The 13,539-nt window shown below is 42.4% G+C and overlaps 1 protein-coding gene across 2 annotated transcripts in view; it reads left to right on the top strand.

Moving 5' to 3' along the window:
* ANO2 (anoctamin 2) overlaps positions 1-13,539 on the top strand; it is a 147,690-nt gene that overhangs the window by 55,971 nt on the left and 78,180 nt on the right. For both annotated transcript variants that reach the window (XM_081005453.1, XM_081005454.1), the window contains 3 exons: positions 1,781-1,915; positions 5,527-5,687; positions 10,108-10,190. In XM_081005453.1, the coding sequence (XP_080861579.1) occupies positions 1,781-1,915; positions 5,527-5,687; positions 10,108-10,190 (379 nt within the window). The remainder of the gene's footprint in view (positions 1-1,780; positions 1,916-5,526; positions 5,688-10,107; positions 10,191-13,539) is intronic.

Genomic DNA, 13,539 nt, shown 5'->3' with positions numbered 1-13,539 from the left:
CTCCTAAAGATCTTTCCATGTTCTGTACATCTTTTTTCTGTCTCTCTGACAAATCATCTTAAATATTAATTTAAATTCTGGACAACATTGCTTGGGCTCAGAAGAGGCAGGTGCCTCCAAAATACCTTGGAACTCTTGATTTAGAAACAAAACCAATTGAACTTTATGCTCTGAATGCCACCTTTTGACATCTTTGCTCTTTTCCCTTCTGAGACTTCCTCAAAGTCCGATTTTATTTGCTTTAAAAAAAAAATACCAGATGTACACATTTACAGGGGAAAAGAACTCGTTGAGAGTACAAGACACAATGATCGGAATCATGCAAATGAAAGAGAATATCTAATCCTGAGCTTTAAAAAAGAAAAGGGAAAAAAGGATGTATTGGTTCTTACTGAGCTCACTCTTACAGTTTTATAAAGGTCTCTTTAGTTTTAACTTTGTGATACAGGAGGAATAGAAATAAATGAGACAATTAATGTCCAATACATTGCAAATGAGGTGAAAATTGCTAGGGTTTAAATGTCATCCATCGTTTCTTGAGAGTAAGCATGAACTATCTAGATGATTAGCAACTAGATGCACTTGTCACTTTTTATGGCTTTATCTATGTTCTCTCTCTCTTTCTCTGTCTGCTTCTCCATTCATGCTCATCACTCATTCTTTTGTCTAATGCAGATTTTAAGCCTTTATTATCTGTCTGTTCTGGTTAATCTTGTATGACTAAGTGATACGTTGACAACATAACAATGTTAACAATTATGATGCTGTGTTTAATAATACATAAACATGTCCTATTTCCCCCCTCCTAAATATTTAAAGGAACTTGATTGTTTCAAACTTCTGTGTCTATAAATTTACTGCTCACTGAACAGTTGAATGTAACCTTTCCGGCAAACTCTCAGAGAAGGCAATTACAAAAAAAAATAAATTAAAAAATGCCAGCAATTAAGTCGGTAGGTCACCCATGAGAGGGTAGTGCTGGAGTAGATTTCCTTTATTGATTTGATATCTAGATGTCTACCCTGCCTTAATCGAGACCACTCAAGTATAGAACCTTTTGGGTTTGGTGCAGAGGCTAAGGAGATACTACTAGATGAGGGGCAATTCCATGGTGTAGTGTTTGTGTAGCCCAGTGCATGATGTTGTCAGGAGTTCAGCCTACACTCGAGTAGGACCCTGGTAGAGAGACATGCCCAACTGGCATGTTCCCTCCCTCCTGGTTGATTGTTCGGGAGCTTCATAAGCTTTCATCAGCCCAAACATCACAGCAACCGATGCCAACCGACACTGGCACACTTAGGGATCCGCAGAGTCTGCACAGTTCGTGTGACAGACCTCAGCAACTCAGCATTTTTGCTAATCTACTTTATTTACATATAAACACACACGGAGTACTGCAACATGGCTCCCTCTCTCTCTAGTGTCAGACAGCGAAGAGGAAAAAACAAAGGACAATAGTCCCACTTCACAGAACACAGTAACACAAACATCCTGTCTCCGTCACTTCCCACTCTGTGGAGTCAAAACATATACCATCATGTAAAAGACAAAAATCCCATGACTGCAATCATGGAGTAGGAATTCTAAGATGGTAGATGAGTCCATAGCAAAAGGGAAGTTCACTTTCTTTTCATATCTTGCACATCAAAGCAGTTTTACTTATCTGTTTTACAATGGGTGGTTAACTGTACTGTTTGTAAAATACGTTGATTCTGTTGAGGAACCCCTAGAAGGACTGTTACTAATCTTTTGAAATTTACATTATGTTTTCTTTCTTTAGAAAGTATTTTGGAGAAAAAATTGGAATGTATTTTGCCTGGCTGGGCTTATACACAGAGTTCCTTATTCCGTCTTCGGTAGTTGGAATCATTGTGTTCCTGTACGGATGCTTAACCATTGAAAGTGACGTTCCTAGGTAAGATTGCACATCCACAATGTGGTTTGATATCTAAGATGATGTGCTGCTCAGGTGCATTGTCGATGACTTTGTGCTGCAAGGCATCCATTTACAGAGCTGGTAAGCTGAAAAAGAATGAGGATGAGGTTTTTTTACTCCTCCAGTTTCTTTTAAATGCTTGTCTGTCCTCCATTCGTTAAAAGTACATTGCCCTGCTTGCTACCATTGCAGTGTCCTGCCATACAAGCATCTGACCAGCACCTTCCATTGGTATGTTTTTAATAGGTATTAAAAACCAAACTTTCTGTTCTTGCATTCTCAAATATATCTCCATCCTCTGCCTTTCCCCCCTTACTCCCCTGTCTTCATATGCCTAATCTCTGAGGGCCAAACTACCAATTAGCTTCAGTCATGTGTATTGGTTTGCTTCAACATTGACTTCTCCCTCTCCACCCCAGCAAATGCAACCATATCGGCTGCAATCGATAGTGGAAGATCAGGGAGTGTGTTTGGGTGCTTTTAACAGAGAGAATGTATACATAAGTTGCTGCCATGCCCCTTAGATTGTAAATATGAAGGTAGGATTTGTGACATTATTTATGTCACAAATAATGGGGCACGGGTGGCGCTGCGGTCTAAACCACAGAGCCTAGGGCTTGCCAGTCAGAAGGTTGGCGGTTCAAATCCCCGCGACGGGGTGAGCTCCCGTTGTTCGGTCCCTGCTCCTGCCAACCTAGCAGTTCGAAAGCACGTCAAAGTGCAAGTAGATAAATAGGTACCACTTTGGCGGGAAGGTAAACGGCGTTTCCGTGCGCTGCTCTGGTTTGCCAGAAGTGGCTTAGTCATGCTGGCCACATGACCTGGAAGCTGTACGCCGACTCCCTTGGCAAATAAAACGAGATGAGCGCTGCAACCCCAGAGTTGTTTGCGACTAGACCTAACGGACAGGGGTCCCTTTACCTTTACCTATGTCACAAATAAAGACGCGGGTGGTGCTGTGGTCTAAGCCACATAGCCTAGGGCTTGCCAATCAGAAGGTCGGTGGTTTGAATCCCTGCGACAGGGTGAGCTCCTGTTGTTCGGTCCTAGCTCCTGCCCACCTAACAGTTCCAAAGCACACCCGTGCAAGAAGATAAATAGGTACCGCTCCGGCGGGAAGGTAAACGGCGTTTCCATGCACTGCTCTGGTTTGCCAGAAGCGGCTTAGTCATGCTGGCCACATGACCCGGAAGCTGTCTGCGGACAAATGCCTGCTCCCTCGGCCTATAGAGCAAGATGAGCGCCGCAACCCCAGAATCGTCTGCGACTGGACCTAATTTTCTGGGGTACCTTTACCTTTACTTTATGTTCTGTGAACAATGCCTAGCTATTGTAAGCCAAAATGATTGTGATCACAATTATTACTATTAAATAAATATTGCAGTGATTTTGCATTCTTCGTTAAAGACAAGCAAACATATCAGAAGCTGTGCAGTTTCCCAGTTACACTATAAATGTGACTTCTGTTCTGTCCATTAACTCCGTGTTATACATTCTGAAACTGTGCTATCATTGGGTGAGGTGTACTGAAAGTAACATTACTGTGAGTACAAAAAAGGTCCCACTTTTCCAACAAGAATGTAATTTCCTTGTCCTACAAAAATACTCTCTTATAATATCTAAAGTGGTGGAGTTTATGGCAAAACTGTATCTGTAGCACCCTCTGCTGTCTCTCTGCCATAAGAATGTGATTTTTGTATTTTAAAAGAGGGGTGATGAACTTTGGCCCTCCAGGTGTGGCCAAACTAGGTATATTGAGAGTTGTCATTCCAGAGTATTTGCAAGTCCAAGGCTTCCCCACCCTGTTTTAAAAGGTTCAATGCTAATTTTAGGTTTTAAGGAGAAACCTGCTTTTATGCTCACTATATTTCAACTGCTCATGCTGTGTCAGTCTCTTTGCATTTTGCTGAGCTTCTTGTAAGTCCTGCTCAGAGAAATTGAATATCACTGGTAGATTTCTGATAGCTCAGAATGCAAAGGTCATGTTTTTCCATGGATGCAAATGGCTTCTTGGTGCAGGATTTTCTGAACATGAAAAACCGTTCAGAGAAAGGGCTGAGGATATTTGTGAAAAGAAGCACTAGAAACTAAGTTTGAGGTGGCAAATATGACAATCGGCTGAGAGGAAGTGGAGAAACGGAGAAGGCTTGCCAGATTGTGGAGGCTTTGTAAAGGAACAGCATCTCTTTCCCTGGAATTAAGCTGTGCCTTCACCTATGTCTACCCTTTTATATTTGCAAATAAACTCCAATATTCTTGAAATATGAAAATGACCTCCTTCCAATGGAAATGGCACCTAGGTAAGCATTCCACCTAGAACCCATCACTCAGAGATGTAAAATGTGCATAACAGTCCTATTATGGCCAAAGTGAGTGTTCATTAGAGTGGGAAGAAATAAATGATAGACAAAGGAAAAGTGCTTAGCCCTTCCCCTGCCCGTCGCTTCTTCTCCACACTAATAAATAATAATAATAATAATAATAATAATAATAATAATAATAATAAATTTTATTTATATCCCGCCCTCCCCAGCCGAAGCCGGGCTCAGGGCGGCTAACAACAATAAAATAGTACAACATTCTAAAATCATTCATTCTAAAATTAATTCAAATCAAATTGATGGCAACCATTGGGCTGGAGTTCTGTGAAGATTGCCAAAGGAGGGAGTCAGGCTGTGCCCTGACCAAAGGCCTGGTGGAACAGCTCTGTCTTGCAGGCCCTAACTGCACCCCCGCAAGAGATGGGAGTTGCCCCCCCAATCCCATATCGTCCCGTCCCAGCCAAAGGACCTCTGTCTTCGAAGGATTTAACTTCAACTGGCTCCCACATAACCATCCAGCCACAGCTTCCAAACATCTGATCAGTGTGTCCAGGGCCGAGTCAGGATGGCCATCCATCAACAGCTAGAGTTGGGTGTCATCAGCATACTGGTGGCAGCCCAACCCAAAACTCCGGACAAGCTGTTTTTCTTCCACTTGCAGCAACCACTTGGATGGGAGAAATGGCTGGGGAGGGGGAGGGGGAGGGCAAGGAAAATGGTGAGCAGGGGAAGGCTCAAGCCACCTTCTCCTGCATATTTCTTGGTGCCACTAAATAGCACCCTCCTCTTAGCGTTTTGTCAAGTTCCCACACCTAGAGGAGGATGCTATTTCAATTTCATTTGGCATTAAGCCCGAAGAAATGCTTCTTAGTGGTTCTTAGTGCTTTTTTAAATTTTTATTGCCTTACTGGAGCCATTTTTCATTTTCTTTTTGTAATTAAATTGTATTGATTGATTCTGCAAAGAAGTGGGTAAGATCTTGATTATCTTTTGTTCCTACTGCCGCTTGTCGTCGTTTTCATTTGTAAGTCACCACGAATATTTTTTTAAAATAGAAACATGGCCTGCAGATATTTCAAATAGATAAATAAGAAGGAAAACAACCAATGAATTTAAATAAATACGCCCTTCTCTTAGCCATCATCTGGATGTCTGAACTTCTGCCATTCTGTTCTCACTGAATGAAAGTTTGTGACTGTTCCGTAGCAGAAAGCAACTTCCCTCACAGATTACATGTTATTCTGACCTTTTGGATTTTGCTCTTCGTAGCAAGGAGATGTGCGACCAACGTAATGCCTTCACCATGTGCCCTCTGTGTGACAAGACATGTGACTACTGGAACCTTAGTAGTGCTTGTGGCACAGCACGCGCCAGCCACTTATTTGACAACCCTGCCACCGTCTTTTTCTCCGTTTTCATGGCACTCTGGGGTAAGTTTTGCTTTGAATGTTATATGCCTCAGTTAGATAGGGCAACATTCATAAGATGATGCTCAATGGCAAAATGATGGGTTCGTTCCAGGTTTACAAAACACCACAAAAGTAGTACCAGTAAGGAAACAAGTGCCTCTTGGTAGGTTAAGAGGCAAACATGTAAAGGGGTTAACTGGTGTCTTAACTAGTACAGTGGTACCTCGCAAGACGAATGCCTCACAAGACAAAAAACTTGCTAGACGAAAGGGTTTTGTTTTTTGAGCTGCTTCGCAAGACGATTTTCCCTATGGGTTTGCTTCGCAAGACGGAAACGTCTTGCAAGTTTGTTTCCTTTTTCTTAACACCGTTAATACAGTTGTGACTTGACTTCGAGGAGCAACTCATAGAACGCGGTGTGGTAGCCTTTTTTGAGGTTTTTAAAGACTTTGGTGATTTTTGAAGCTTTTCCAAAACTTTCCCGACACCGTGCTTCGCAAGACGAAAAAAATCGCAAGACGACAAAACTCGCGGAACGAATTAATTTCGTCTTGCGAGGCACCACTGTATGGGGAAATTATAGAATCATAGAATTGTAGACTTTATTAGATTTGTTATTGATGTAGTCTTGTTTTGGTTTATTGGGTTATACCAGCACAGGTGCGGGAACTGTTGTTAGAATCCCCCACTCAATTAGTCCTAACAAGACAAGCATATTAACCTTGATGCCAGATAGTTCCCTTCTTAAGCAGTCCAAGCTCTGAATTTTTTTTTCATTAGTTTGGGCATTAAGGAGACAATGGTCTCAGAGGTAGCCAGACAAATGTGCAAATCTTTCTCACTCTGCCCTATCAGTTCCTTTGGCTGTGGACTGAGCCTGTTGATTAGGGGTAGAGCTTGTGTTGAACTTCATGTTGTTATGATCCACATGTGTAATACAGTGGTACCTTGGGTTACATACGCTTCAGGTTATAGACGTTTCAGGTTCTAGACTCCGCTAACCCACAAATAGTACCTCAGGTTAAGAACTTTGCTTCAGGATGAGAACAGAAATCGTGCTCCGGTGACGCGGTGGCAGCAGGAGGCCCCATTAGCTAAAGTGGTGCTTCAGGTTAAGAACAGTTTCAGGTTAAGAACGGACCTCCGGAACAAATTAAATACGTAACCAGAGGTACCACTATATAAGAATTTTCACATACTAGTGCTGGATCAGGAGACCAGTTACCCAGCTGTTCTTGGCACTGGCAGAGGAAGAGGCGTGCAGGGGGAGCGCACCATCCCCAGCAGCACAATCCCGGCGGTGTGCCATTGCAGCTGCTCCCCTGCCCGCACTGGGCACCACGCCCCTACGGGTGGCACACCACGCCCCCAGGACATGCGCCACGCCCCCGGGATGTGTGGCAGCCCCGCCCCCACCTGCTCTCCGCCCCCCCCCCCAGTTCCGGAGCATGAAGATCTGCCACTGGTTCTTGGTTGGAGGAGATTTGCCAACCTTCTGTTTGTTGGTTATGGTTATTAATGCTCTTTAAGGATGCAAGAGTCAATGACTCTTGGGCAGGGCCAGTGGGGTTACCCTTCCTTCAGTAGCTATATGGCTAGTTACCACTGAATGGCAGTAGTCTAGGGTGGTCTTTTGTAGGAGAGGCGGCGCTGTTTCTTTATTGCTCTGCTTCCTCTCCTGGGCTCTTGTTAGCACCATGGTGGATTTATTGCACGTTCATAGAATTGTAGACTTGGAAGACCAACCCTCTGCAAATCAATGAAAGCATCCATGGCAGTTGGCCACCCAACCTCTGCTTAAAAACCTTCAAGGAAGGAGAGTCCACCGCCTTCCTAGGGAGTCCATTCTACTCTTGAACAGCTCCTACTGCCAGAAGGTTCTTCCTGGAATCTCCTTACTTCCACTTAACAGGATCCAGCTATGCAGCTGACCCTGGTTTCCTTGCATCTGTGCACAGGGATGTACGTGGAAGCATGGCAGCTGCCACTGAGTTCCATAAGGCAAAGTAAATCACACAGTGGGAAGGACCAGAACTGCTTCTCACACCCGGGGCCCTGGGGTCACCAGACTCAGTTAATTCCTCAGTCCCAGTGGTGTTCTGGTGGTTGCCACTCCCTCCTGTTATGTTGGGCTCCCACTGGTGGGTGGGTGGGCACCTACAGTGGGCAGGGATATTTATTTACTCATTTATTACCCACTCTTCACCCTAAGGTCCCGGGTGAGGGAACAACAATTTAAAACACAGCATTAAAAACAGTTTTTGAAAATACAGAAAATGCCATCCGAGAAAATAGGGTGGGTCCTGAAAATACAGACTTTCAAGTGTCCAGCACCAGCGTGAAGAGGCACATCTCCATCATAATAGAGTTCCTGCATGGGCTCTATGATTTTTCCAGGGGTCTTTGCAAAATAAACCCCCAGACACAACTTGTCATAGCGATACTGGAACGTGTCCAGAGGAGGGCAACCAAAATGGTCAAAGTCCTGGAAACGATGCCTTATGAGGAACGGCTAAGGGAGCTGGGCATGTTTAGCCTGGAGAAGAGGAGGTTAAGGGGTGATATGATAGCCATGTTCAAATATATAAAAGGATGTCACATAGAGGAGGGAGAAAGGTTGTTTTCTGCTGCTCCAGAGAAGCGGACACGGAGCAATGGATCCAAACTACAAGAAAGAAGATTCCACCTAAACATTAGGAAGAACTTCCTGACAGTAAGAGCTGTTCGACAGTGGAATTTGCTGCCAAGGAGTGTGGTGGAGTCTCCTTCTTAGGAGGTCTTTAAGCAGAGGCTTGACAACCATATGTCAGGAGTGCTCTGATGGTGTTTCCTGCTTGGCAGGGGGTTGGACTCGATGGCCCTTGTGATCTCTTCCAACTCTATGATTCTATGATTCTATGATTCTACTATTTGCTAGTAGAGTGTGATAGCATAGCTGTAGGCTATTTAAAAAAAATACAATTGTTCAGTTTTTCCTATACCCACCCAAATCAGACTGGCAGAATAAATTAAGAGAGTATGTTGAATTAGCAAGAATATCAGCAAGGCTATGAGACGTTACAGGCGAAAAATTTACCAGAGAGGGAGATATTTACAGAGTTTATGTAAAAGAACATTGTCAAAATATTAATCCGTTGGCAGGCCTTGATTGCGTTTCTGCAAGTAATAGGTCAAGTTTATAAATTTAAAGTAATTAGAATAACGAGGAGAAAATAAAGCCAAGTGTGTAATTAAGGTATTCAGTTTGGGAACATAATGGGAGGATCAGAGGTCATTTCAAATTCATTACAAAATGATGCACAAAACAGGTATCAATTAAGGAATGAACGTTTGTTTATTTTTATTATTTCTTTAACACCTGTTTATTATATAGTTTTTAAACCAATAAAGCATTTTTAAAAACAAAAAACAACCAAATTATGTTATATGTGGACTAATACACAGACATTTTCAGATATTTGGGCATTGGATATTGCACATGTGTAGCCAGTGGAAATGATTAGGGTGGTGAATGACTGTTCTTCCTGTTGTCACCCTGGTGAGGTGGGTGCAGACCCACAACCGTGCAAGTGAATAGTCCTGATCTCCTTTTCTCTAGTTACCAGTCCTGACATTTTAGAAAGACTCCCTTGACTGCAATGAGGCCAATAGGTTATCATTCATGATGACCATACAGACTAATATTCAGTAATTTGAAGTTGGATTATGATACATGCTACCCAAATTATTAATGTTAGGGTGTCAAGACTGAATGAGATCTGGTGTTCTATTCAAGGTATGGGAAAATATAACCTCTGGAAAGCATGTTATAAGTTTTCTCTCAATTATATGCTGTGTTAGAATTTTAAGGTCATGCAGAAAAATTGGTTTTTAATACGTAAAAATTTAATGTTATAATATATCAAGATTAAAGATCAGGATTGAAAAGGAGGGAAAGGAATTGCTGGACTAACAAACTGAATTGGAATACAAAAGAGGGTGGTATGAGGAGGTCCGGGAAATAAGTAAATGTAAGAGAAGTGATGAAAAGATGGAATTGTTTTTAACTGTTTTTTCTTTTTTTGTATTTTGTATTTTGTATTTTTCCTTTTTGTTGTTAATTTTTCCTTTTTATTGTTAATTTTCTTATTAATGTAATCTCTTTCTCTTTTTTTGAAATTTTAATAAATATCATTTGAAAAAAAATAGAATTTTAAGGTCATGCAATGAAACTGTTTGGCAACAGATTCAAGTCAGGCAAAAAGTAGTGCTTCATTTCAGAAAAGTTCCCTGTATTGCCGATTATACTCTACCGATTTTAGGCATCATTCTAGACTGCTCAGGCTCTGATTTGTTGCCTATCTCTATTAGGAGGGTTTGAATATTCAGCATACTGGTAATCAGAATAATCAGTTTTGACTCTGAAGCCCTCTTCTGATTAAAATTGGATTTTCTTTCTCAGCCACCATGTTCCTTGAAAACTGGAAGCGTTTGCAGATGAGACTAAGTTATTTCTGGGACCTAACTGGCTTGGAGGAGGAAGAAGTAAGGGTTTTTTATTATTACTTTTTTAAATAGTCCAAATAGTTTCCAATAAAAAAAAATCAGGTGGAGACTTGCTATTATAAATCCGTAGGGTGTGGCTGGATATGACATTGGGACAAAAAGAGGTGCAATCTAAAGTAAAATAAAGGTAAAGGACCCCTGGACGGTTAAATCCAGCCAAAGGTGACTTATGGGGTGCAGTGCTCATCTTGCTTCAGGCTGAGAGAGTTGGCGTTTGTCCACAGACAGCTTTCCGGATCATGTGGCCAGCATGACTAAACCGCTTCTGGCGTAACAGGACACTGTGACGGAAACCAGAGCAGCCCACGGAAACACCATTTACCTTCCCGCTGCAGCGGTACCTATTTATCTACTTGCACTGGCATGCTTTCGAACAGCTAGGTTGGCAGGAGCTGGGACAGAGCAATGGGAGCTCACCCCGTCGCGGGGATTCGAACCGCCGACTTTCTGATCAGCAAGCCCAAGAGACTCTGTGGTTTAGACCACAGTGCCACCTGTGTTTACCTTACCTCAGCCTAGAATGAGATGATTGCTGTCACAGGAACAAAGAGGTGTAGTAAGAGTGGATACTGGGATATATTCAGTACCAAATAAAGTCAGATTTGGTGGGAACCATCCAGCCATTCATTTGTTTAGTAATGTAATATTAATAGCAAGCATAACATGGCACTGAGATTTTAAGTTTTCTTTAAACAATTTCCGTTTCTGTAATATGCTGTTGGTGGAAAATTGTTTCATAGGAAAAAGAGATAAATCGCTCAAGCCTTTTCAGCTGAGTTTATCTTTGGACTATAGTAACTCTGTCTAGAATAATATTTGGAGGAAGCTTCCCTTTTCTGTTGCTGAGCCCAGTTATCATGCAATGAAAATCTTAACGTTTTCTTGTATCCGTCCCTGGTTTATCACTGACCTATATTCCCTTATTCTACCTTTTCAATATGCTTTTTTTAAGAAGGGTTTAACATGATTTGCAGCCTTCTAGATTTCAACCCCTTTTCCCTTTGTTTATAGTAGCTGCATGTCAGAATGAGAGGCGGACAATGTAGATGAATTCTAAGATTCTGCAGATGTAGAGGGGGGAGAGAGACAGGGGAAGAGTCAGAAAGTTAATAAATGATATAAATGTGAAGATTAAAAGGACAGGAAAGATGGTTAGCCTTAATCACAAAATTAGAAAGATTACTGGAAAGAAGAAAAAGAAATAACTTGAGATGGACACAGTGAACTGAACATTAGAGCAGGGATAAAAAGACTCCTGCATTAGCTCTGTTTCTGTCTTGGATGTTAGTCATTGATGGAATTCTTTTTCTCAGTATTTTATTTTTGCTGGATTTGCTGGATTTATACCAGTTCAGAACCCAGTATAATTATGATCGTTGTTTAAGATAGGGAAGGCTGTTTGATGTAGGAAAATTCTCCAGTCTCCAGACCAGGGTTGAACCTTCAATCTATCCAACTGGTAGTTATATGTAGGGGGGAAAGTATGTTGTTTCAAACAGAAAACATATCAATGGATGTCAGAACTGTTAAAAAACAAAACAGATATCCAAGTCATTTTAAAATTCCCATAGGTAACTTCCATAGTGTAAACAGTATATTTGAGTCTATTCCTTGGTCACAGAAAAGTCCTATTGACGTCAACAAGGCGTTTGCATAAGTACAAAATTCAGGATTTTGCTTTTTGTTTCCAAGATGGGAAGTCTCAGTTTTCCTTTGGAGCAATTATTTTGTCTTTAGCTTGGCTCACATGGATTTCAATAAGTGTCTGGCAGCTGGACTGGCTTGCTTCCAGCATTAGTGGATGTGTGTGATGTGGATATATATATATATTCTCCGTACATGGATATTTAGACTTCCTCAACACATCAGAGTCATTTACAATATTGTTCTAAGTCAAACCGCCTTCCCTCTCTTAAACAAAGATCTTAATTCCACTGGCTTCTGCCCCGGTGTGACTCCAATAATTTCAGCTAAACCACACTGGTGAAAATAAGTTCAGAATTAAACCCAAAGATCAGAAACTTGTAAGCTTAAAGCTGTTTTGGGGTGTTTTTCATTTGAGTTAAATCAAGAAAGGGGCACACGGATCACTGCACTACCTCTGTCCCTTTTGCTGATCTCCCCAGACTTCAAAGTTGAAAACTTTCTATGCTCACGGAGTCTCCACATATGTTTCAGAAACCTGATTCTCCAGGTTTTTAACACAAATGAGGAGACGCAATGAGCATTCTAGGTGACCAAAATGGTAGCAGGGCAGAGCTAGTGCATTCATCTGTACTCACCCTGCTTTCAAGTAGCCTTATTACTCTATAGACCAGGGGTCAACAAACCTTTTCAGCAGGGGGCCAGTCCACTGTCCCTCAGACCTTGTAGGGGGCCGAACTATATTTTTTTGGGGAGAATGAACGAATTCCTATGCCCCACAAATAACCCAGAGATGCATTTTAAATAAAAGCACAAATTCTACTCAGGTAAAAACACCAGGCAGGCCCCACAAATAACCCAGAGATGCATTTTAAATAAAAGGGCACATTCTACTCATGTAAAAACATGCTGATTCCCGGACTGTCCACGGGCCAGATTGAGAAGGTGATTGGTCCATATCTGGCCCCCGGGTCTTAGGTTGCCTGCCCATGCTATAGACGAACAACGAAAGACAACTAAACTCTCTGGTTGTGACCTATAGACCAAAACGATACACACAAAGAGTGGGTTTTATTTTTTTTTCCTGGCAGAATGCTCAGGTATGAGTGTCATCCATTTGTTCTGGCCATGTTTGCCTGTGCTGGGGAGTCTGAAAAGAAAAAGGTGGGGAAGGAGGAGTGACAAGGATATTTCCACATGCTCAGGCCACTGCTAACTGCTGGCCAGGTGGATCTGGCAGGATCCAGCACTGCTTCTTTTGCCCCATGCTGGGCTTGTTTTTTTTAAAGGTAAGCTAGCAAAGCAAGGAGGGACGTGGGTGGCGCTGTGGGTTAAACCACAGAGTCTAGGGCTTGCCGTTCGAATCCCCGCAATGGGGTGAGCGCCCGTTGCTCGGTCCCAGCTCCTGCCAACCTAGCAGTTCGAAAGGATGTCAAAGTGCAAGTAGATAAATAGGTACTGCTCCGGCGGGAAGGTAAACGCGTTTCTGTGCGCTGCTCTGGTTTGCCAGAAGCGGCTTAGTCATGCTGGCCACATGACCCGGAAGCTGTACGCCGGCTCCCTCGGCCAATAAAGCAAGATGAGCGCCGCAACCCCAGAGTCGGCCACGACTGGACCTAATGGTCAGGGGTCCCTGTACCTTTAGGGAAGTAAGGAAGGAGTTGGGGTATATTTGCAGACTCAT

This window comes from Podarcis pityusensis (assembly GCF_964106645.2).
Source record: "Podarcis pityusensis genome assembly, chromosome: 5".
NCBI classification, from domain to species: domain Eukaryota; kingdom Metazoa; phylum Chordata; class Lepidosauria; order Squamata; family Lacertidae; genus Podarcis; species Podarcis pityusensis.
The sequence above is the reverse complement of the archived record's forward strand: the minus strand, read 5'-3'. Positions and strand labels throughout refer to the sequence as shown.